This window comes from Porites lutea, chromosome 2, assembly GCF_958299795.1.
Source record: "Porites lutea chromosome 2, jaPorLute2.1, whole genome shotgun sequence".
NCBI classification, from domain to species: domain Eukaryota; kingdom Metazoa; phylum Cnidaria; class Anthozoa; order Scleractinia; family Poritidae; genus Porites; species Porites lutea.
This window is the reverse complement of record NC_133202.1, coordinates 54497109-54521626: the sequence shown is the minus strand read 5'-3', so window position 1 is coordinate 54521626 and position 24518 is coordinate 54497109. Positions and strand designations below refer to the sequence as shown.

Genomic DNA, 24518 nt, shown 5'->3' with positions numbered 1-24518 from the left:
AAGAAAAGGAAGATAGGAGGACACAAGAAGATGGACTGAAGTTCTTCTTGACGGTATTGGAAAAAAAAACCTTTTACGCGTGAAGTAGGTATCCTAACTTGAAATTGTTTTATTATTCGAAGAATAAGGAACGCCAAGAATGGACAACTCAAGTGAAATAATTTAATTAAGACCGACGGATCACAAATCTACTGTGACTCCGTCGCAATGGCATTATATTTGCGTTAGGGGATCTTTTTTTTATCCAAACTCTAATAAATACCATTTAGAGCCGTGAAAAAGAGGCACAACAAAAGTTTTAATTGTTTCCAACTTATAAAGACGAATAGATCTAACAAAGGCTTCAAAACTTAAGTTACTATTAAAAATGCAAACGAAACAACGCTGTAAGGTTTTGAACTATTACCGAAGATTAAGCTTCTATATATCACTGGTCAAAGCGTTTCGGGTCACGTGGTCCAAGCGAAAATGTGAATTGACCGTTAGGGACTGGGAAAACGCCGTACAGGGACAAAGCAAAGTGCGAGCTTTCTTCAGAGACACTGCTAGGTGTGTCAATATGCCCAGATTTTACAACTAGATCCACACCTTGACTAAACAACTTGCTGTAATAGTTAGTTTACCACACACGTGAGACACACGGATAGCTTTAGAACGAGATTTATTCTCGTCTACATGACATTCTTAAACACTGCTTGGCTATGGAAAAAGTACAGGAGGCAATCAATACCCTGAATAAAATTGTAGACAACCATGCGCCTATCAAGCTGGCTAGCCAAAGAAAGCAAAGGCAACTTAATAGACCATGGCTTACTAAGGGTATCCTAAAATCGGTAAAAAGGAAACAGAAAATGTACCGCACATTTCTTAAGCAAGGACTTACAAAAAATCGGGGAATATAAACATTATGCAGCTATTCTTTCACGTCTTAAGAGTAAAAGTAAGACAGAATACTATAACAAGCAATTTGCAAAGTACAAAGACTGCCTTAAGCAAACTTGGAAACTTATTGGTACTCTTGATAAAAGGAAAACCAAAGGTCAAACTTTCCCCACGAAAATCACTCACAATAACAGGACTTTTAACAAGAAAAGGACATTGCCGAATTATTCAATAACTTCTTTGTAAACATTGGGCCGACTTTACCAAAGGAAATCAAAACTGATCATATATACGGACCCTTTGCAATATATAGAATCTACGCCATCAAACAGTTTTTACCTTGCTCCAGTACCCCAAACACAAGTATTTACATTATTTGCTGGGCTAAAAGAAAACAAAGCATCCCTTATTGTTCCTAACAAGCTTATTAAACTTGCAACTGAACAGCTCTCTGCACCCTTTACTGAAATATTGAAATCTTTAAGATATTAAAAGTAACCCCAATATTTAAAAGTGGTAGTCTAGTCTAGTGGTAGTGGTAGTCAATAGCAGTTATTTCTCCCTTTAGTAAAGTACTGGAAAGACTAGTGTATTATCAACTTGTGTCCTATCTGGAAAAAGAATGTCTACTTTTTAACTTCCAGCTTGGCTTCCGAAAGGGATATTCTACGGAATATGCCATTCTAGAAACTGTGGAAAAATTAAAGTGAAGAGATGACGATCAGAAAATAACATGTGGTATCTTTTTAGACTTTTCCAAGGCCTTTGATACAATTAACCACCATATTCTCTTGCAAAAATTATATAAGTATGGGATCCGAGGACTTCATGCATGGTTTTCAAGCTTTATAACTAATCGTAAGCAATATGTCAAAGTTGGTAATACAGAATCTAGCCTGAAAACCGTCACATGTGGTGTACCTCAAGGCTCCACACTAGGTCCACTTCTGTTTCTATTGTATACTAGCGATTTGTCCAGGTCTTCGAAGAAATTGTCTTTTAGGATTTTTGCAGATGATACAAATATGTTTCATTCTTCAAAAGAGCCAGAACAATTACAATCAGTTATCAATGAAGAACTTGGAAAGGTCTTAAAATTCTGTGCAGCAAATATGCTGTCCATTAACTTCAAGAAGACTAATTACATGATAATTACTTCACCTAAGAAGAAAACAAATATCAGAATAACAGCTTGATGTAATATAGAGCAAAAGTCCCTAATTAAATATTTGGGTGTCTTTATTGATGAACTAAAATGGGATGCTCAGCTCCAGCACATTAACAACAAAATAACAAAAGAACATTGGAATCTTCTTTAAGCTTAGACAATATGTACTCTCATATATCCGTATCTAACGTATGGTGGATTAGGGAGCTTTAGCAACGACGACGGCGACGGCAACCAGGACTTCAAAAAATCAATAGGTTTATTACGCAAATTAACAACTTTGCACGTGCATCACGCTTTTTTGTACATTTCTTCACCGTCCGTGCACGACTACGACGTGAAAATGCCTAATTGCAAGTTTTATGGACGACGTAAACAAGCGACGACGAATCTGCTTTTCTCTCTCTAAACTTGAGTGCGGTCCTCAAGAAATCAACTCCAGGGAAATTCCCCTGCACTTGCCATTTTCAGCAACTTGGAATAAACGCGACAGAGATTGAAAAAACGGGAATTCATTTTAAAACTGACGTTTTCGCTGCCGTTGCCGTCGTCGATGCTAAAGCTCCCTAATAATGAGCTGGGGTACCGCTTACCAAACTAAATTAAATAAAATCAAAGTAAGTCAGTCAAAATAACTGTATATTCGCTGCATCTTCTTTACAAACAAAAGAGAAAGTCCCACACCGTAATTTACACTATTAGAAATCTTAAAGTTAGAGAATATCTTTAAATTAAAAATTGGCGCTCTTGTGCATAAAGTTCAATATCAAAAAAGGATACACCTCCTGCCCTCAACCGGCTTCAGCTGTCCATAATTATAATACTAGGTATGCCACTAATCAAAACCTGTGCAGGCCGTTTTCCAGAACTAATTGTGGCCTAGCAAGGTTTAGTGTAGTGGCATCACAGACCTGGGAAGCAACACCTATGAAGTCAGGCATCTTGAACAACTCTAATCTGTTATTTAGTTCTATTTATTTAATTATTTAATTTAAATAGTTTTTTATAAGTGCTGTATCGCAGTCCTACCCCTAAGGAATTTTCTTAGTTTATTTATTTGTTAGATAATATCTTTTTTTAAAATTTTTTTCCGCCAAAGTCCCGACCGTTGCCGTCGTGGTATCCTAAAACCCCTATTATTATTATTATTACTATTATTATTATTATTATTATCATTATCATTATCATTATCATTATCATTATCATTATCATTATCATTATCATTATTATTATTATTATTATTATTATTATTATTATTATGTTGTATAAAAATTTAGAACAGGGATTTTCCCTGGGGAGAAATATCCAGTCAAGTCTCATCCCGAGACCTCAGACTTCCAGCACTTTTCTTCTTCTTCTTCTTCTTCTTCTTCTTCTTCTTCTTCTTCTTCTTCTTCTTCTTCTTCTTCTTCTTCTTCTTATTATTATTATTATTATTATTATTATTACCATTATCATTAATTTTAGACCTAGATTTTTGATAGTTTTCTTCTTAGTAATGCTTGATTTTCCTTTTCCCACTTTTATATTATTCACAATTGTAAATAGTTTTCTATCGTGGACATATATTCACTTTTTAATTTGTAAACAATACGACATAATTTTAAATTGTAAATATTACTTATTGTTCTGATACTTATCATTATTATTATTATTATTATTATTATTCATTCAATAATATCCGAAATAGGTTCTCTGACAACAGTCGTTAATTGGCCCTTTTTTCGTGCAATTAGAACTTTGTTACTGACGCAAAGTGTTGGATACCTTATTATTATTAAGGTAAAGACCTTTTTCAGACAGTTTAGCCCGTGGAGCTGGCGATATCGTCAGTGCACGCATTAAGGAAGAAGAGCTTGGAAGCAACGAGGAGAATGGGGAAGAGACGCCTTGAGATTACCTCTAGCGGCTAGTAGCGGCGAATGGCGGCTTCGCTGCCAAAACACTCACGCGCACGAAGACAATTTCGCCAGCTATGCAGGCTACAGAGAGTTTTGAGGCTGATCTAAAATGCGTTTGATTAAAACGTCTGTAACATTCAGATATACAGAGTCAGAAACCAATTACGCAGAAAGTCGGAGATCGGGCGGGCGATACCTTCCTGAATTGTACGGCTGGCTTCATGGAGGAGTGTGAGCTGACACAGTTCTAGCTGAGAAAGGCCTTTGTTTGAAAACACTTGAAGATTCTTCTAGGTATAAATCAGTCTTGATGGACTCTAATGACCGCATTCAGCAAACGGAATCTGCACAATTGATGTCATACCACACACTAAAGTACACAACATTCTACTCCTCTTGAAGAGACACGTGACTTCCATCATATCCTCTACCATTAGCATATTAAGCCACTCCTATATTTTCGTATCCTGAGAAGATTTTTGCTGCCTACGGAATTTTCTGTCCAATAAATCATTTAAAAATATTAGCAATGACTAAAACGGAGTTTCATACAGTTTAAACTGTTGCTTTAACAATTCAGTAAACAAAACCTTTTCTATTAAAAATTCACTGTCAAGAGACTAAATGATGGAAAGACATGGAAACGCTTGCTTCAATATTGGATACTGGATTACATTAATGGAATCATTTTCAGCTTCAAGAATTTTTTTAATCAATGATTTTTTTCTGGAGTTAACTTACCTACACAGAAAGCAGATCAAAGCAAATGAGAACACAACGGTGCAAACAAGAACTATTGCAACAGCCCTCCAAGCTTTTAATTCTGTAGGGGAACAAGATGAGAAAATGTCTTGAGAATGAGATATGACTTTTGATAAAAAAATAGTTACACCTTGATTCGACCAGAGTTCATGCCTTAAAAGGCTCAAAAGCTGATGCAGTCGAGCCTCCCGTAAGCGACTAGTTGAGGTCACAAATGTAATAACTGGTGGTAGTGCCAAATGCAATGCGAAATTGGTGGCAAATGTAATGAGGGTCACCACACTGTGATAAGAAATGGGTCACAAGGGTTACTTGATTATGTAATGGGGGTTGGGGTAGGTCATAAAAGTAGTAAGGTTTGCGGTTATAGTAAGGAATGGGTCACAAATATTCTAAGTGGTAGGTCGCAAACGTAAATGTTGGTGGAAAGCGTGTTTAGGACTTGAATCATTGATCATTGACATAACACAAAATGGGGCAAAAATGAATTTGCTGCGAACGCAAACGTATTTCCAGCCGTATTTCTTCTCTCTACCCGCGTTCGAGGGAGTACGCTTGTGACCAAGAACGTAATATGAAGGCGATCCCTTTTATTACATTTGTGACCTTCCTCATTAATACATTTGGAACCGATTTCGTATTGCATTTGGAACCCTACTACATTTGGCACCAATTTCTTGTCACAACTAACACCCCTATTACATTTGGCACCAATTAATTATGACATTTGTGACCTCAACAGACCAGCCAAAATGCAAAGATTCAGTGGTCGCTCATAAGAATCGAACCACCGAGGCCCCGAAACATATTCTTTTTGAAGGAGAATTTACTGCATGCAATTTTAACTCTAAGCTACGATATGTTAAAATCCGTGTTGCCACTAAAAGTTCTTTGTATGCTCTGAGTAGCGTAGTACATACAGCGAACATAGAGATCAGACCATGCATCAAGCAGTCGCTTAAAAGAGGTTCCAACTAAAAGCCATTTGACTGGGAAAATGTTGGTGTTGTGGATAGGTGATCGCTGGCTTATGAAAAGAGTTGGTCGCACATGATGGGGAGTTCTAATAAGAAAATGTACGCTTGGTTAGTAAGGAAAAATGCCGTTAGCTTTTGTGGAATGGAAAAGAACATATTTTTGGTAGAACAGTGGGTATTATTCTGAACCTGTCTCTTCTGATCAGGCCCCGGTTGTTCAAACGATGGATAGAGCTATCCACAGAATAAATCAATATCCAGTGGATAAGTATTAGGGAAACCAATTGCGCTATTGAGTGGACAGAGACTTATCGGATGGATAACGTTATCCACCTTTCGAACAACTGGGGACAAGAGAATAATCGTCACTGGGCTGTTATCAGGGGAGTGGCTCACTATATGAGCAGGTTACCTGATGAAATGTGGAAGTTTAATAAAACAAAAAAATAATAAAATAAATAAAATGGACGGGAAATAAATCATAGCAGGAGTGATCCAGTTGGAGGTCGCAAATTCATGATATTGCCAAGCCTTCGATGTATTTAACCTTTTGAATAATACCCTGAATGTCAGAGGTTTATAATAATATAGCGACTCGCTAAGTTGAAACATAGGCGAACCTTTGTTTACAGTGATAATGACGATGAAGCTAAGGGAAGATACTTTCAAAGACAGGAATGTTACTTTCTAAACAGTGACAAAGTATCGGTTCTCTTTTCCCAGAGTTTCAGATCGATAGCTCAAAGGATAGACAGAGTGAATGAGTTTGAGCAGTAAGTCCATTTAACAGTCTAGTCGTAAGAAGGCCAAAATTGAACAGGTAAAGGAAAAGAAAACTAGACGGAGACTTTAATAGTCAGTCCCATTCTTATTCTGAGGCAGTCCGAAAAGAACTTAAAGCTGCATCGGGATGGCCTGGCTTCTGATTCGCCAGTCGATCATATGTCTTGTCGAACATTAACAGCCATTCTTCATTTGGTTGTGCAGGAATTTCTGAGCAGTTTATCAGAGCGGACATGCTTTGAGGAATAATCGCAGTGAAGAGAAGGGTGCAACACATGTGCTTGGAATATCAGTACAAAGATACTAATATACAGCTGATATAGCTAGAAGAGAACTAATAAACAACAGCCCATTTTACAAAGTGAAAAACGTCGTAAAAATTACACGTCACCTTTCTTAACTTTAATTTCACCAACTCGGCCATCAAACTCTGGCGTTTTCGTCTCTACTGAGTTTGTCTGAACGTTTTCAGTTGACGATGCTGTGGTTGATGCTGCAGTTTGAACTTCTGGCCATTTAACACCCACTTTTAAACTAAAATTGCTATCTACAAAGAGACAACCATTCACCTGTTATTCTGTCTTGAATCTATAATCTCTATATGCTCTAAACCTTTAGAGGAAGACAATCTTAATCATAATGTGAAACCATTGGCCACTTATTCACAGACAGTTTCTTCAAGCGGCTCCGCTGGTTTCTTGATATCTAAAGCAAGAGTAATGACTAGAAATCGACGGAGTTGGAGTCGACGTCGTAAGTAAAAGAGGAAGAATAAACCAATAATCAAAACGCTTGGGAACGCGCATCAGTGGTTTATTCTCCAGCTTTTGATCGCGATTCCAAGAAGTTTATTGGTGTTTCGCAGGATGGACTCAGGACTCAAGGGCAATGGTTTACAATACCCTGGGTTGAATTGGCGGGATCATTTGATAACAGTTAGAAACATTAAAGAGGCTTTTCTTAGAAAAAGCAAAAGTGCAAACAACTGAGAGCTTTTGAAACAGCGGTTAAAAGGCACTAGGTGAAAGCACAGTGCAACCAATTTATAGCTTCATCATCAGCAGCTAAAGGCACCAACTCACAATGTCATAGTTTAGATGGAAGCACAACCGGGTGGTGCAAACAAAATGACTATGCTGCAGCTGATTAGTTGATGAGTGGAAAATACAATTTGAGAACTGTGAAATGGAGCACAGCCTCTTTAGTAGTTTAGTTGTAAAGATGGCTTAATGTAGACTTTACGTTTTGTGTTTCTGTTTCTTTGTTTATTCTTTGTTTTCATTAGCACGTCAGTCTGAAGGGATCACATCACTTTACACACAACTCCTTTTCCTCTTTTAACGACTACCACCAAACGTTCCCATAAATGGAACAGCAACATCGCGAGATCGATCCCCCAGGAAATGAAGAGACGCAGTATGAGGAGAGATGATAAGTAAGCATGTCAGTAGTAATTAATGATAGCGATGGCAAGAATCGTCGTATTTCCAAGAACTCCAAATTTCTTTTCTTTCTTTATCTTAGAAAAAAGTTATGATAAGCTTGATGATTTTGACCATAATCAGGCGTCAAGCGAACAAGAGAAGGAAAGCCTAAAGAAACTGATACAAGGCTGAACAGTCATGCAGCGATTCTGTCAGAGCTTGGGGTGGGAGAATTCAGCTTTACTTCCATTACTGACTCCTAATTATGTAGTTGTTAATGATTATACACAGCCATTATTTGTTTTTAGTTCAACAGGTTTAGCTCGCGGTGAAAACACTAAAGCGTTTAATATACTGCCTGTATATGTGTTATTCTCATGCATAGATATTAACAGCCAATCAAGTCCCTCCCTAAGGCTGTGTTCACACCATCGCGGATATTTTTTTGCGCCGGCACGAAAAGCGTACAGGGCAGGGCTTCTGTTCACATTCCAAAACGGGGATTTCTGTATCGGAGAGAAGCTACGCCCCACCGATCTGTAAAGTGGAGAGTCACATCGGAGAGGTGTTCACACGATGCCGGATAGCTTTTGCACCGGCACGAAAACCATACCTGAAGGGGTTCTGTTCACCCATGAGAAGGGTAATTTTGGCGCGATTTCTGTAACGGGACAAGGCTGCGCTGCGCAGATCTCTAAAGTGGAGAGTCACATATCGGACATAAGTTTTCATACTGTACACGATGCCTTTTCGAGTAGGTACAAAAGGGTGTCCGGTATAGTATGAGCACAGCCTAATTCACAGCCAGTTTTACAAAGTGAAAAACGTAGTAAAACAATTGAGTCAATCATAGAGTAATTAAAATGTTACCTTTCTCAACTTTTACTTCACTAAATACGCGGCTGTCTATATGCGGCATTTTTGTCGTTTTAACGTTCTCAGTTGTGGTGGTTGGTGTTGTAGTGTTCTGTTCAACTTCTGGACATTTCAGTACGCCAATTTCATCTGACTTGCATGCGCTGTCTACAAGGAGACAAAAGTTACAGCTATAAAACAAGATCATCCTTTCCCAAAATAAGCAATTTCATTATCCTCCATTTACGGCTAGAAATCGTAGCCTGTTCCAGGCTCTCAGATAGTAGGGATGACGCTTGAGTGCGTGAACTGGAAAAAAGGGGCGGTGGCGGGAAAAGGGAAGCCGCCCTTGTTCTCCTCGGTTTCTTCCCGTTTTATTTTCGTGTTCGCCGGCGGCGCCTTTTCATGAATAGTTAACGGACTCTACTATGACGAAGCCTGGAACAGGCTATAGAAATCGAGGTTGGATTTCCGAATCAATGCTAAAAATAAACTCTCTGGTCACTGAGTTTGGAATAATTCAGAATCGTTTTCCAGCCGGACTCAAGGGACTCGAGGTCTGTCACAATGTTTCAGAATTGCTTTTTTTGGTTAATATTACTAAAGTCTTCATGTACCTGCCAAACCAAATCATTAAAACTAAAATAACAAACGGAGCAAACGGAGCATTATACTACTGTATAGAGTACACAGTTCTTACAAATTGAAACAGATATAAACCTGAACAAGTAGGGCACGTCGATTTCCAAGTTTTCTCGTTTCAACCTTTTCCATTTCCATTTTTGTATATATCTCCGCTCCATTCTGAGGGCGCTTTTTAAAAGTCAGAACTGGCTGGCTGGATCATGGCCTGACCAAACACTTTGGCAATAAAATAGGCTTTTTCCAAGAGGTTTCGCTGAACAACCATCTCCTTTGTGCATAATATGTAGGATTTGACTTATCTGGATTGTTAGTTTTGCTTAAAAATTAAATTCTCATTACGATGGGATTGGTCTGGCCAGTCAGTTCTGACAAATGGAGAGCGCCTTGAGTTTCAATTCCTGGGTGCATTCTGTTTCATAGTGTAAGATGACATGGGCGCGAAACTAAAGTAAGATCATACAACCTCTTTCTCAGGATTCTCTCCTACCCGTTCCTACGCAGCGACAGAGGGAGAGAGAGAGGCTTGTCTCTCGACGGGTAGGGGAGAGAACCTGGGAACGATGTTGTAAGATCATATTGAACATCAAACGGCAAACAAAGTCTCAAATGACCGAATCTACGATCTCACTGTCACTAGCCCTCTGCTATCTACGGTCATCTCACGTCAGCTAGCTCAAGTTCCTTGGCCACAATTTTCGCATGGGTAAGGATGAACCCGCTAACATCTACGCGTTTTCCCCCCACGGGAGAAGACCCCGATTGACACCGCTCAAGTCCATTTCCAGCCAGTTCCAGAAACAAATCAACCCAAGAGCCATTATGGCTCTTGATCGACCCGAATAAGCATTTCTCTGATCGAGGATGATATCGTGCGCACTGCCCAAGATCGAGCCAGTTGAAGATGACTTACAGTCGACTGCTCTTCGGTCGACCGATGATGATTAAATTAAATTGAAACTAAAAAATTAAATTAGGTTTGTTTAAAATGGAAAGTGCACTGAGCTTATCCAGCTAGTTTACAGGCACTCCACTCAAATACTGACTTTGTTGGCTATCTACATACGTCGCGGAGGATTTGAACTCGGGACGACCGAGAACATATCCAGCAAGTGGCCAGAGCGGGACGCATGATGATGATGAAGTGTAAGAAGATTAATTTTTTCATCAGTAAACTTGGCAAATTTGCATCTTTGACTATCACAATCAGTAAAGGAAACTGCTAACTGACCACTTATTGCACTTTGCGGATTTAAGCCTTCGTTACACTCTTGTTTTTTTTTAGTCTCTAGATAGGTTAGCCTGAGGAAATAGCCGACATTTCTCCACGCCAGGCCACCAAATTTCGAGGGAAACCGTTGGTGGCATCTCGAAATGTCGGCTGTTTTCTCTGGCTAAAGCAGGGCCTATTCTGCGAGGCGTATTCCGTTTAAGGTCACGACCGGTCCAAGAGAAGCCTTAAAAAGTCTTAACCGTTAGACTCGGAGAAATAGCCCTACAGATAGCTACCAAGGGTTTCCTTCAGTTCTAACAATTATCCTTGTAGAAAGCAGTGGAGTGAATAATAATAATAATAATAATAATAATAATAATACAGTTTATTAGCATTAAATGAATGGCTCTTCTGTGCCACATTACTAGCTTAATTTTTAGAAGCTTAATTTTAGCTTTTTAAAGTTCGGATATTTTGACTGAATTTTTATGTACTTTTGGTGAGAAATAAACATATGTGATCTCACTTCAGCTAGATTAAGATGGATTAAAAGACTCTGGCAAGTCATAAAATGACTACATCAAGTTATAGATTCTTTAACCCCATTTTAGCCGCACGAGATTGTTAAACATTGTTAATATATCAACTTGTTTAGAAAAGCTTCACGGTGTCATTTGATTTCCAAATAAAACCTTTCCTAGTTTGTTATGTATCACGGGTATCATGTTAGCTATTTGAAACCAAGGTGCAATTCGTTCCTTAAGCAGAGATTATTTTGAACTGCTTGTATGAAAGTCATCAATGTGTTTATCCAGTGATTATCACCCCGTCCACACGAATCCGTTTTTGTTTGAAAACGGAGATTTTCCCCTCTGGTTTTGCCTACGGTCCACCCTTTTTTTGGTAAAACCGGCACTGAAAACACATCTCTTAAAAACGCTCCCCAGAGTGGAGAGCTTTGAAAACGCTGGCTTCTCGTTTACGTGTGGACGGGCGAAAACAGAGGGAGGTTTTCGAATACAATGATGTCATGTATCGCATTACGCATGCTCCGTAACGGATACTATTGTATTTGCATCGTGCATTGTTTTAGCATTTTTTTGTGGACGAGCGAAAATGTTTTAAATACGCTGAGCAATGTTCTTATTTTTCACTATTTCGAGGCTCTCGAAATAGAGTTTTCAAACTGAGTTCGAAAACTCTGGTGCAAAATTAACTGTGTTTGACTCAGAGGGGGAGACTCCGGAAGTCAACTGTGATGTGAGGTTCAAAAATTGGAATTCTACTGATTTCATTTTCCTTTAATTTATGATTAGGGAGAAAAAGGTTTTATTGCGGGATTACAAATTAGGTTATACATTAGGTTCTAGATTGCTCCCATGGTAAATTTACTTCAGCTAAAGTAGAAAAAGCTCTATGATACTTTTCATACGGTGTCTGTTACAAAGGATCGTATTAGTTTCCCTAATGGCAGCAAGCAGCCAAAAAAGGTGAAGAAAATGACTTAGGATGTAATGCGGATTTGTCTTTTTTTATCTGTAAAATAATCTTATGGACTCTTTTGCGACGTAATTAACTTTTTTTCTATGAATTTCAACGTGTAAAAGGGGAAAGAGTCTTTAAAAGCTGATTTTGTAACTTTGTACGAGAAAATACATTCTCAATTGTCGAGAGTATTTTTCACACCTCTGTGTTTGTATATTACTATTTTATTACCGTCAGACAACTCTGTTCTCCTAAACAACGTACACAGCCTTTTGACAAGCAAACTTGATAAGAAGGACCTGACGTTAAAATTCCGAAATATTAAGTTAAACAGTAGACAATTGATTGCCATAAACTCAGAACTTATTTTATTTTTGTAGACAGACATTCAAAACGTCAATAAAATTACACAGTTTTTGCCAAAATTTAATTGTGATTTAACAAACATTTTGGCTCTTTTATACATTGTTCACGTTCTTTCCAACAAGTTACATCATTCCTTGACGAATGAATTGGCTCCTCCAGCAATAAATAACAGGATTTAAAAATGAATTTAAAATAATACAAGAAAATGTCAGTGGCCTTAAATGTGTCAGTAATGAAAATGAAAATGGTTGCAAGAGTGTAGCGCGCAAAACCTCTGGCAAAAAAGATAAAATAAAACCACCTAAAACAATAATGGTTGTTCTCCAAGCTTTTTGATCATCTAAGAACTTTTTTTTGGCTTCCCTGGAGGATTGCTCAGATTTAATGCGATTCAAATGGCGGCGACAAACAAAATAAACTGACAAGTGACAGAAACAAATCACTGTTAAAGATGTGCTAATCGCGAAAATTCGTGTGATACGCGCTTTAATAAACATGGGAGGAAAATATATTCCCGCGAAAAGCCAGCACAAAGCTATAGCCACAGCTAAACGTCGTTTTGTCACGATGCTGTTGTATTTTAAAGAATATTTCATTGCTATAAAGCGCTCTAAGGCAATCAGCACCACATGAAATAGAGACGTTAAGCAAAGGAGAGATGTTATGATCATTGTCATTGTGTTTAGGTAGCACTGAATCAAAACCCATCCACCCCAAAGGCGGAAAATTTCTCTCGCGATGAATACTGGCTGAAGAACTACCCCCACCGCCAAAGCTGTACCTGCCATGGAGGCCAGTATTACATTGTGCATTGTCTGAAGGCTTGGTTTTGTCTTAACCGCTATCATGACGAGTGTGTTCAGAAGGACCGTAAGAGGGCACGTTGTCAAGTTTAGGATGATGGAAAGCACAGAACAAAGTTTGTCCTCAAACTGATCATAAAATGTCCAGGCACAGCTGACAGCGTTTGAGGCAGCTAAGGAATGGTTGTTAGTCAAATTCATATTAGTATATGGGTAGTTACTGTCCTGAGCAGGTAAATGTTACAATTTTTGCAGCTAGGATCACTCGTTGACTTAAGAAGCGTGGCGGCTTCGTCGTGTCGATTGGTTGTTAGTCAGTATTTAAAGATCTCCTCACAAGAGGCATAGTGAAGTCTCAAGTGGTTTTTATCGTTTTCTCGGGTCACGACTAGTCCAAGCGAAGCGAAGGAAACGTTAATAGTGATTTTCGTTACTGAATGTCACTGTGACCAAGAACGCTTGAGGAAATGGCCGTACGCGGCAGGCAGTAGGAAGGTTTTCCTCCATAAGATACCCTAACAGTGAGCAGTGCGTAGCCGATATCTTCGCTGAAGTTTGACAAGTTTGAAAACTTTTATGTATTTGTGATGAGAAATAAACATATGTGATCTTAAGTCAAACTTATAATTAATTAAGATGGATTAAACGACTTTGCAGACGTCAAATAAAAAATGACTACAGCAAAATGGAGCTTTGGATATGATGTTACTGCCTATTCGCTTAACATGTGGCAACATGACGTGGCGGTCTTTCAATATCAACAAGACAAATATATACATGTATTAATCATCAGAAAAAAGAGACATAAAATTCATTACTCAAAAGCGGTACGAGACAAGTTTTTTTTTTCCTGTTCACAGTAGACTTTTAAGATCATGGGCAACAACCAATCACAGCGAGCGTAGAACTCACTACATTGTGTAAACCTCGCGATATACGCACGCTAATTAAACATGAACCAATTCTTAATTTCAGAATAAGTTGATTCAACATTGATTTCCCCTGAAATTAAGTGTTGTATGTCCGAGGGGTTTATAAATCGCCAGTACCACACTCAACATTGCCTGAATTGCAGTGTTAACATTTACGATTAGACATGGACCGTCAGCTGACTACTGAAAAGAGAACTCTAGATACAATCTACAATCCAACAATGGACTTCTTTTAGAAATATTACCTATTAAGCCAAAAAAGACATTTGGTGATCGCTCCTCTCAAATGGCGGCCCCGGCTGTGTGGAACAACTTGTCGAACACTCTACCTAACGAAACTAACTTCTACAGCTACATTTACTAAATTGTTAAAATCTGTTAAAGACATCGCACCAACTATTAAAAGAAACGATCATAAAATATGTACAATGCTCGGATAAAATTAACAAATAAACTAGGATGATACATACATAAAAATAAGTGAATCATAATAAAGAGTAAAAAAGTATGAAAGTAAAAAACGTCTAGTAGTTCTTAGCTAGGTAGGGGAGTCAGATTTAGAGGTAAAGACAGCCAAGGAGTTTGACTCAACTATTTCCGCGGGTAGCTTATAATTATTCCATAGCCTTATGGTCCTTGAGAAGAAGGAATAAAAATATAGTAATGTTCTCTTTGTCGCCTTATCTTGCCTATATCTATAACGATGACTCCCTCGAGTTCTAACTTCAGAATGGAGTTGTAGATAGCTATTTACATCAATATCAATTTGTCCACGACTCATCAAATTTAAAATCAAATTTAAATCGCTGCTTACGGTTTATTTTTTTAATTTAACTTATAATTAAGATTAGTTTTGAACAAGATCTAGGATTGTTTTTTAATGTTACGAATGCATACATACACTATTCTATAATCATGTTTATTTCTACAGTTATTGCACATACGTATTTGTAATTACTTTTACAAAGAATAATTACAAAGACACTTAAAAGTGTCTTTGTAATTAACGTATATTTTATTTAAACATTTTTCAAAGTTATTTTTTAAGTTATTTATTTTTATCGCGCATTTGACTATAGTTTACATGGAAATTTGCGCACTATAAATTTTTAAATTATAATTAAATCATCATCATTAAATAATTGTTTCTGCGCGTGCGCGAAACGTTCTACTCACATAACCGAAGAGTAAAATTCCAAAAAAGGCAAGGAGTTGGAGGGAGTGAAAAGGGGGCGGGGCAGAGACAGGAACGGGGGGGAGAGATGAAAATACCTGTATCATTTAGATTATTCTTTTTACAGACATAGACTTCAATTTTCATGAATATTCCTCTTTTTGTGTCACTGCAGTGACCACCCCTGGTGTCATTGATGTGGGACTCCGTTCCATCAGATGTTCCTGGAAGATACATCCATAAAAGTCATTTGATTTATGTTAACTCTGCATGGCGTTGCCGACAATTTATTCCAGATAAATAACCTACAATTACAATTAGAATCGACTTTTTTGGTAGATAGTTTTTTTAGAGTTAACAAGAATGGAGATGAAGAGCTGGACGAACAGGGCTGGCCAATAAAGCCTGCTACTTCTGGCAAGATCTCTTGTTCGCGAATCAATTCCATTTAGCTGTTCGCTGCACGGTGTCAGACACCAATGCATCTCTTAGTGGTTTTATCTTTTGTCTCACGTTGGTCATTGATCGCCTCGCTTCGACCGAGTACTTCTGGCCCCAGTTGTTCAAAAGGTGGATAACGCTATCCACTCGATAAATCTCTACCTATTGGATAGAGTAATTGGTTTCCCTAATACTTATCTCCAGGATAGTAATTTTTCCGGTGGATAGCGCTATCTAACTTTTGAACAACTGGGACTTGGTCCTTATGCAGGCGATGGTGTCAAATTCTGAATGTGGCAAAGTAGGAAAACGATCGTTGCTTGTGACTGGTGCATTACAAAGATAGGCAAACAACAACAAAACTTCTAAACGCAGTTAGAAACTGCTAAAAAATCTGAGCGGGACAAGCAAACCACCTTCATGGTTGATGAGTTTCGATTCGAAGCATTGATGGAAACTGTTTCCTCAGTGGTCCACTGTAGTACCGATCGGCTGGTTTGTTGCCTGTCGATCGAAGACATCCACGCTTCGGGAATCGCAACTGACTAATAAACCATTGCTGATCTCTGAGAACAAGAAGCATTTATCCTCTGCTCTTGTTCCCCCTCCCTGCCTCTCGTGGCTAATTGAGTAGGGAGAGGTAAAGGGAATGTCCCAGTCGTTATTAAGATTTAACCGGCCCTTAGTAAATTCATGTAAGATATCAAAAACGAGTGAGGGGGTTTCATCAGGAGTTTCAAACACCTAGGAATAGATGAAAGCACTCAGCCTGCGACCTCGTGCTTTTATTGTTTCGAGGTGTTCGGAACCCCTGATGAAACTCGAAGCACGAGTTTTTGAGATTACTTCTCAAACGAAACAATAAAAAAATATATGCAGTGATACATTTTTTTACTATTGTACTCCCCAAATGAAAGAACCATAACGCAGCGACGCAATCTGAGTGAAGATGGAGAGGGAAGACGTAGGGAGCCGAACACGGTTTACGAAGAACACAAGTTAGTCAAAAAAGCTATTCCCTCGTCAACCAAATATAAGAACAAATAGGCGGTAACAATTTTTGGCGAATGACAAATTTCTCGGTCAGTTAAAGATCCAGGAGGGCTCTTTAAAGGCTATGATTTACACAAGGTCGCACGGCTGTCTACCGACATTGAAGAAATGGATACAGTAAACTTGAATTACTATGGCAAGTTTGTGATTGAGGTGGCCAAGAAGTCGGGGGAAAGATATCCACCGAAAGCCGTTTATGGAATAGTTTGTGGTATCCTACTCTATCAAGATTAATTATATCAAGTAATATTAGGTCATTTTTGGAACTGTTGTTGACGATGTATTAATAATTGAAAAATGCTCATTAAAATGTAAGTGTTTGATCTGAGATCAAAACCATGTTTGACCTCAGATCAAAATCCATAAGATTTTCATCTGAGTCTTCGTTGGGTATCAAGGTTCATGCATGTGACCCAAATATGCCTCATGTAGTGGCTGTTGCCCTTATGAATAATTAATGATTTGAGAATTGGATTTCTTATTTAACCTTCCTTTAGAAAATTAAATTTTGATGGTGTCAGAGATGGGCTGTTTTGAGTGATCACCGAATAATATGGGTATTTACCTTGGTTCCCGCCCGTTTCGAAGTACAGAATTGGCCTTGTCCCTAAAGGCCAAGGTAACCCCCTGAACACGTGAACATTGAAGTGTCAAAAAAGTAATGAAAAACAATGAATCAATTTCGATATATTAAAATTCAGACTTGCCACTGAGGCTTAGGGGAATAAAACAAAAGAAATCATCTTGAGCCTCAGCAATAAATAAAAGGTCTCTTTTGTTTTATTCCCCCAAGCCTCGGGACCAAGTATGAATTTTAACACATCCAAATTATTGGTCAATATATCTCGATTTCCCCTCACTGTTGCTAGAAAGAATCTCGGTAATTTTATTACGCAGTGAATGAACGTGTTTACCAAGTATCTCAAAAAAATGTAAAAATAAGGAAAAATGGAAACTAAAGAAATCATAAAAATAGAAATAAACGAACGAAGGAAATGAAAGGAAAAATACGTGGGTGAACAAAACATACAATCGAAACTCTGAGGTCAACAAACAGCCACCAAGAAACATTTACGACATTTTTTGCTGTTCTTAAGGTGTCGAACATTGTAGGCGTTCTAGAGAGCTCCGAACAGATATTTCCTACAAAACGGTAGTCGGGTGTGTGGAAATTTACGCAAGCGCAGTCTCCAAATAGGGGTCGCGTCGCATCAAGACGTCGAGAAAATTAATAAGCGCCACGGCGTTTATTCGAGTAAATATGGTATTTTAAAATTTGGCATTTCTTTGAAATCACAAAAATGGAATTACCCATAAAGGCACATAAGATACATTTTTCTCATCCTTGCATTCTGACCTCCACATGAAATCATTTTTGATTGCAGTTGTATAGTGGGAAGGTGGGTGGCAGTGGCATTATTATATCTACTCTTCACTTGTAGTCTTATTCAGAACTGAACTGTTTCCATCACTTACCAATAAAATAATATTTTTGTCCTTCTTTAAACCTCAGCCCTTTTGGGTCTGCTGCAAACTTGGAAAATAGCAACGGGTAATAGTTCAACTTTGTTGGAGTGTTGCACCGCAACAGTAGCTTACTTGTCGTCCTGTTTTCACCCTCTATGGATGTGTCACATTTGTCAAAAACTGTTTTATTGTACACAATCCAAAGATTTTCGTACATATTTGCTGTAAGAGCTGGGGTTGCAGCATTTTGCATCACAGAAGCCGTATTAGGGCAAATAAAATGAACTTTAGATTGTAGCTGAACTTTTAGAGTCCTGTGTCCTGAGCTACAACGCTTTCCATCGGCTAGAAACCTAAAAACATAAATATGAAAAAAGATTTATTATTAGTTTATGATACTCTGCGAAAAGAAGAGTGTGATCGGAGTGATCAACTTTTAACCAAAAAGTCTGGACAAATTGGAGAATTAATAAAGATCATTGAATTCGTTGTTGTCTTATCATTTAATCACCATTTAAGGTGAAATATAAACCGAAAGGGTAGTACGATCAGCATTGCAGTATTCTGCTTGCAGAATTCAATATGCCTACATTATTATTTTTGCTGGTCAGGTCTTTATAGATCCTACGTTCGTCGGCATATTGGTTTGCGGTCCTTTGCAGTCCTTTGTGGTTAATGTTTGAACGAAAGGGGAAGTACAAAATTCTTCGTGAGCCATTAATCTAGAAGAAAATTCTTGTAGGAATCATGAATCATTTAGGCAAAAACAATAGGAATCATGAAAATCAAGATTCAAATGATTTGTGAGGAGGGACGAAACACGAGCTTCCCTAAAAACGCTACTTGGGACGCTAAAATCATCGTACTGGCGTATGGTATAGCGCTGGAATTATCGACATGCTGTCAACTGAAGGTTTTTTACCCGCTTCAGAAAGGAAAGGTAAGGTCTATTACAGAACACACTTTATACTGAATGAACTGTCCGCATTAGCGAGGTTGACGTGCTATGAGAGTTTGTTGATTGGGACAGAAAAAAAGTGTCTGTTGTCCACAATAACGTGTGTCCGTATTAAGCAAGTTGAATTTAGAGGAAATGTATGGATTTTTCTTAAAAACTGTGTCCGTAATAACGAGGTGTCCGTATTAAGCGGGTGTCCGTAAAGCCGGTGGGGATCAACTATCGTCTCTTACTCCTCTACAATTCAATTATTTCTCTCCTTATCACATTTTTTATTTCGTCCCTCCTCCTTTTCACCATCATTACTACATTACTACTGTTTCCCTACACCAATCTATGTCTTCCGCTCACATCTTCCAAATATAGTTAAGGTGGGTCGACACAGTTTTTCAGGGTCACTCGCCCCCCAAGTTTGAACATAAACTACAAACAAAGATCTGGAAAAATTGCTACCACAGTTGTCTTAGATAAAGTTGAAAATTTGTTATGATTAGGGTTGCAAAGACATCACTAGTCAGAGTTGTCATAGCGACGAAATGATGCTATTCACTATTTCACTTGCAGCAGTATATCTCGGCACTGGGAACTGTTCTTCCAAAATCGTTTACGGGAGCTTTTTCCTCCAATAGCGGCCTCCATGTTAGTGAAGTTTATGCGAAATCTGTGAGGGAGCGTTATAGAGATATTTTGGGATAAAGTTTTTATGGTTAGAAACAGTAAAAAATGGACAAACTTACTGCGCTTTTCACAAACATGCGAACTCTAAAGTTCAAAAGCCGCCTTCACAATTGCGTTTTTCGCTGCCGTCAATCATAATTTAATACGATCACAAGCAACAAACCTTGAAACACAGAAACACACAAAACGGATCGAAATCCACCAATCACAAATCACAAACCTTGACCTTTTGAACCCGTTAAAGTAAAGTTTTGTTTCCTAAGAGGTCCGTTAAGGTGATTGACGGCAGCGAAAAACGCAATCGTCAGTTGGCTTTTGAACGTCAGAATTCGCATGTTTGTGAAAAGCGCAGTAATGTTTGGCTGTTATCCAGCGTGCAAAGAAAGTACTATCCGATAGCCCGGGGCTAGTGGTTTTGCTATTGGGCTAGTGACTTCTGTTTTTAACTTGCCCGACGGGTTTTTTGAGGAATTCGAATAACAGAAGAACTGTGAAATCAATTCTGCTCGTCAAAAAGCTTTTGGGGCTAGTTTAAATAACGTCTGGGCTAGTAAATGCTAGAGCTGTAAATATGATTTTCTTTGCACCCTGGTTATCTGTAGAAAATGAGGCGCTTTTGAAACGCAATTTCACCTCACAGTAGTTTCAACCTTTTTAAAAACGTGTGTGAAAGATCATGGAGATAACTCCAGCCGATTGCTAGAAAGAAGGGTTGGATTAGTATGTATTGAAGTGCTCTTGTTAGCGGTTTTGTAAACATTTCGGTCTTCTTTAACAAATTAGCGAATAATTTTTAAACCGCTCGATAGATTTTCGTAAAAATTAAATATTCTTGAGATTAATCTTTCTTTTATATGACCTTTTAGTTTCAAGATTATTTATGTATTGCAAGACAGTAAAATAAGGGCTAAAATTTGTCAATTTTTTATCAGAAGTTTTGCCATTACAAGTAAAAGCCTCTCATCATTCAAGGTATTGTCTCCAAGTTTCATTTTCGCGTGAACAGCAGTCACTATATGCATTTGAAATATGCAAAAATGCTAGCTATTGTTGCGAACGAAAATATGGAACTCGGAGACAATACCCTGAATAATGGCGGCTCTCACTTGTAAACACAAAATTTCTGACAAAATATTCGTGAATTGCAGCCTTTATTTTACTGTCTTACAATATATCAATAATCTAAAGGGAAGGTTAATCTCAAGAGTCTAAATTTTTTTAAAAAATCTATCGAGCAGTTTAAAAATTATTCGCTAATTTGTTAAAGTAGACCAAAGGGTTTACAAACCGGAAACAAGAGCGCCTCGATACATACTAATCAAATCCTTCTTTCTAGCAATTGGCTGGAGCTACCTCCATGACACACGTTTTTAAAAAGACTGAAACTACTATGAGGTGAAGTCGCATGTTAAAAGCGCTTCTACAGATAACAGCCAAACATCGAGATTGGCGAGTTTTACCGTATTTCTAACCATAAGAACTTTATCCCAAAATATCTCAAGGACGCTCTTAAAGATTTCGCTTAAACTTCACGAACGTCGAGGCGGCTATTGGAGGAAAAAGCTCCCGTAAACGATTTTGGAAGAACAGTTTCCAGTGCCGAGAAATACTGGTGCAAGTAAAATAGGTAAAAACCTCATTTCGTTGCTATGACAACTCTGATGTCATTACAAGCTTGATCATAACAAATTTTCATCTTTACCTGATACAACTGTGGTGGCAATTTTCCAAATCTTTGTTTATGGCGACGTAGTTTATGCTCAAACTTGGGAGGTGTTGACCCTGAAAAACTGTATCGAGACACCTTAACACCATCCAGCTGGTGACGAAGAATTAGCCCGACGGCGGGAAATTCTCGACCGCTCAACTGTCATCTTTAGTAAAATAGAATATAAATACAAAGATGAATTTATAATAAGTGCATAGAATGCTAATGAGTAGGAGAACCTTAAAAACAAAATAAAGAAACACGACAACGTACATGACTAAAATACATGATGCAATTAATGGTTTAATCTTCACTTTTAGGCATGCCTGGAAGTTGCGTTTACACGTTGCCAGGATCCGTAATCGGCTCCTGACGTTGCTCGATATTGAAAGAAATCTATTAAGTATAATATTATAATTCCCGCTTTCTCTACTCGGCTCATTCGCTTCTGCTCGAATGATTGTGTTACCTATCGCTGAAATGCACTATTTGTTGGCATTTCTGACACTGAAACACTCGACATAATCCGAGAGCCTTCCATTTATTACATTGACTTTACTCAAGCTTTGACAACGAATTCATTTTACGATTATATCCAAAAATATCCATTAATCTAAAACAATTTTGCGTTGGCTAAAATAATTTAGAAGATGACGGGAAAAATGTTTTCAAGACGCGAAGAGTTGTATGGAAAGATCGCTTAACTAAAGCATAAATTGCTTCCGTGTTAATCGTCGTCTATGTTATTTATAGACTAAACAAACCAGCGAGGTACTTACAGAGGATTTTCTGGGGTCCAGTAGATGGATGTGTAGATAAGACTGCTAGTACCGTAGTTGATGAGAAGACAAAGGAGAAAAAAGAAAATAGCTTTCATGATGGTAACTTCCCAAACGGTGATGACTCAAGTCTAATCCGATACGCAATGCTAATGGCCTTTTGTTTACAATTGTTAACAGGTCTAGGCAGCGGCTCTCACGAGCTTGTTATTTACTTCATTCTCTCACGTAGTTAAAAGATTGGTTCCACTGCATCTTTTATTCGGCAGTTAAAATTTAACGTGGACTTTTGTCAAAGCGGACGATGAATCTAAATTTCGGTTTCAAGAAATGCCCACCAAATGAAAGTGTAATTCTTATGCACGAATGACACAAAACATTATAATTAAGCTCTCTGATGCTAAGAATAGCTCATACTCAGATCATACACATGATGAAACTAAAGTAAAACATATAACTCGAACGAACCAATGAGGAAGTTGAACATAATTTTGAATGACGGACGGACTATGAAGTGACCTTTTATTTGACTTTCTATGAAGTTCTTGTACGTTCGGTTGCAGTGGCGGATCCAGACCTTCAGATAAGGGGGGGTGGGGAGGGGGCGTTAAGTCATCCAGACCCTGAGATAAGAGGCGGGGGGTATCACCAAAAAAATTTTTTCGGCCCCCTCCCCTGGATCCGGCACTGGGTTGAATTCTGACTCCATGTTACAGTCTACACTGTTTACACTTGACTTAAAAAAAAGGCGTCTAAATTTCATTGCATTTCACGTTACGTTTCTGTGTAGCCACGGAAATCCCCCAAATGCTTCGCGATATGAACGTGAGGAGGAATTCATGATCAATAGCTTTAAAAAAACTAACAAAAGATCCTGTTTTTTGAGCCCCCCTACCCACTCATTGGGAGATAGGCCACTGGAGTAGAGTCTCTGCAGAGCTCCTACCCGCACCGGTCTGCTCACACGGGGGCCGATGGAAGTCTGATGTTGAAAAGTACGCGTATATACAAGCTGGAAGCTCGTTCACCTCCCGTTTGGGACGTTCTTCGGTGTTCTTCGAGGCAGAGCCTCGTTTTGGTGTGTAATAGTCATTTCACGTCTTAAGCAGCCTCGAAATTGGCAAGATGAGTCAAATACACCCGATTACTATCGAGCACATTGCCTTGAATTACTTTTTTCGTTTTACGTGTAAATTTGCCTTTATTTCATTTCGTAGGCCTCCTTAAGGGGGCAATACGGTTAAAAGAATTATTTTCCGTTGATTTCCACCCTTTCTCTTAAATATCTAGCCAACATTTCATTCAATCCAAAAATGACTCAGTTAAGTTCTCAATTCAATAATTATTTGTGAATTTTTGGATGATTTTCCGGATGTCTTATGAAGTTTAGGAGGGGAGATGTTTAAAATTTTGGGAAAATAGAAAATCATTGGTTTTTGGGGTTGTTAAAAATTAAAATGTGAAGCGAATAATTAGTAGACAACAAGACGCTACAGAGCTAGCGTACACTTCGGCGTCGTGGTTGTGGAACTAATTAATTGTAAATGCGGAGGAATAGTAAGAAATCAAATATGGTAAGAGTAAGGTGTGAAATTATGGGATTTGTCAGGATATTCCGAAAAGAGCAACATCCAAGAGGCCTACTTGCCAAAAACTAGCATTTCAAGACAAATTGTCTCCGCGATATTAGCCCACTTATGCTCTGATGACTCCATATAAATCCTTCTAAAAAACAATTCTCTATTTTTCTTAGTCACATCAGGCTTCAAAAACAGCATAGCAGTCTCATGTACTGATTAAAGATATGTAAGGCATGGGTAAGGAGTCAATTACGTTGAGCATGGAATTGGTTAAAACTCAAAGTCACGAGTTCGAATGTTTGGAGGATAATTATTCACTGACTATCAGCACGCAGGGATGTCGGATTAACACAAGGAAGTTTAACACCAAAGAGACATAGCCTTTACAGAGCTTTAAAACACAGCATCCGCCAACACAAACTTGACTTGAACTTTGAGTAAAACTAAACAGCCTCTACCAATAATAACAAACTCTCACTTGAACTTC

General features: G+C 38.3%; 1 protein-coding gene across 2 annotated transcripts; it reads right to left on the bottom strand.

Moving 5' to 3' along the window:
- Window positions 1–278: 278 nt before the first annotated feature.
- On the bottom strand, window positions 279–22606 carry LOC140929065 (ephrin-B2-like). 2 transcript variants are annotated; one of them, XM_073378901.1, is made up of 7 exons: window positions 22452–22606; window positions 18338–18681; window positions 15466–15591; window positions 8768–8920; window positions 6865–7020; window positions 4693–4774; window positions 279–4449 (listed from the first exon to the last, which is right to left on the bottom strand). In XM_073378901.1, the coding sequence occupies exons 1-7, from the start codon at window positions 22547–22549 to the stop codon at window positions 4404–4406; spliced, it is 1005 nt and encodes a 334-aa protein (XP_073235002.1). In that variant the 5' UTR covers window positions 22550–22606; the 3' UTR covers window positions 279–4403. The 2 variants fall into 2 exon arrangements, with proteins under 2 accessions (XP_073235002.1, XP_073235003.1); XM_073378902.1 differs by lacking the exon at window positions 6865–7020.
- Between the last annotated feature and the right edge of the window lie 1912 nt (window positions 22607–24518).

What these genes read in the sequence shown, in the direction of transcription:
- LOC140929065 (XM_073378901.1), bottom strand. Translation starts at nt 22,549, where the DNA reads ATGAAAGCTATTTTCTTTTTTCTCCTTTGTCTTCTCATCAACTACGGT. An exon ending in TGGACCCCAGAAAATCCTCT is followed by an intron (nt 18,682 to 22,451) that starts GTAAGTACCTCG and finishes TTATGTTTTTAG; the next exon opens with GTTTCTAGCCGATGGAAAGC. An exon ending in TGAAGTAAAAGTTGAGAAAG is followed by an intron (nt 7,021 to 8,767) that starts GTAACATTTTAA and finishes GTCTCTTTGTAG; the next exon opens with ATAGCAATTTTAGTTTAAAA.